The sequence below is a fragment of the Octodon degus genome, unplaced genomic scaffold (genome assembly GCF_000260255.1).
Source record: "Octodon degus isolate 3935 unplaced genomic scaffold, OctDeg1.0 scaffold00109, whole genome shotgun sequence".
NCBI lineage: Eukaryota > Metazoa > Chordata > Mammalia > Rodentia > Octodontidae > Octodon > Octodon degus.
The window spans coordinates 3892829-3894025 of NW_004524685.1; the positions used below are offsets into that span (position 1 = coordinate 3892829).

A 1197-nucleotide genomic window follows, 5' to 3' on the forward strand; every position below is an offset into this window, starting at 1 on the left:
AGAAAGAAAGAAAGAAAGAAAGGAAGAAAGGAAGGAAGGAAGGAAGGAAGGAAGGAAGGAAGGAAGGAAGGAAGGAAGGAAGGAAGGAAGGAGAGGGAGGGAAGAAAATTATGCAGAAATTTAGAAAATATATTGTGGTGCTGTAGTAGAACTAAATACGGTCTATAAATTCATCAAGAAAACTTTTGTTTTTAGCTATCACCTCTTGCTGTAAACTAGGAAGCTTAACATACCATAGAATTAATCAAATTTGAGGTATCTCCAGGATTAACATTAATACCATAAAGTATGTGGTCCCTCTAAAACTTGACAGTGTAGCATATTTGTACACATTTCATGTCCTTAATTGTAGAATTCCTTGACCTATCTGAAAAGCTTGATTTCATCATCTATATGATGAGACATACATCTATGGATAAGATAGCTTATAGAAAGATGAAATGAATGATTGTTTGTCAATAAACAGTGACTCTGCCTAGAAGATTTTATTAAAGGCAAAGAACTTCTAAAAAATGGCTCTATATCAATGTTTATTGCTATTTTTATGATCTTTCTAAATATCGTTTTATGGCCTCTTATTTCATAGACACAAGAGGGAAATGTTAACAAATTATCTCCTTTAATTATTATGTTTAACTTACTGGTTTGTCCTCAGTGAAAACAATTAGCTTTATCTCTTTCATGTTCTACTTAAATCATAGGGATATCCAGGTCTTCCTGGGGTTCCAGGGCCTGTGGGTCCATTGGGATTACCCGTGAGTACAAAGTATATTTTATGATCCCTTTTACATGATCTATTTTAATTTAAATTACTCACTTTTGTGCTATCTTTGCTTATTCTGTATAAAATAAGTCATTTGTAAAGTTGTCATAACTGCTTCTCTCCCAAATGATAGAAAACCCTCTGGAATATGTCCTGGTATCTTGAATTTCCTTACCCTTACTTGGTATATCAGCCAATTCCAGTTTCGTAACCTAAATTTAAAAATATTGATGCTTTCCATTGAATAATCACAGATAAGAAAACAAGATCACTGATCAAAACTAAAGTTGAGGCCTCAACAAATCACAAACATAAATTTCAATATTTTATTAGAATTTTGTAAATTTTACCAGTTAAAATTCATAGGAAATACACCTTTAGTAGACAAAAACTTGAGTTCTGAAATATTTTTGTTTGTAAAAAAAAAAATTAAT

At 31.6% G+C, this 1197-nt stretch overlaps 1 protein-coding gene across 1 annotated transcript in view; it reads left to right on the forward strand.

The window, feature by feature from the left end:
• Col24a1 (collagen type XXIV alpha 1 chain) overlaps nucleotides 1–1197 on the forward strand; it is a 403759-nt gene that overhangs the window by 243203 nt on the left and 159359 nt on the right. Inside the window, exon 26 of the mRNA XM_023699052.1 lies at nucleotides 702–755. Coding sequence (XP_023554820.1) covers nucleotides 702–755 — 54 coding nt within the window. The remainder of the gene's footprint in view (nucleotides 1–701; nucleotides 756–1197) is intronic.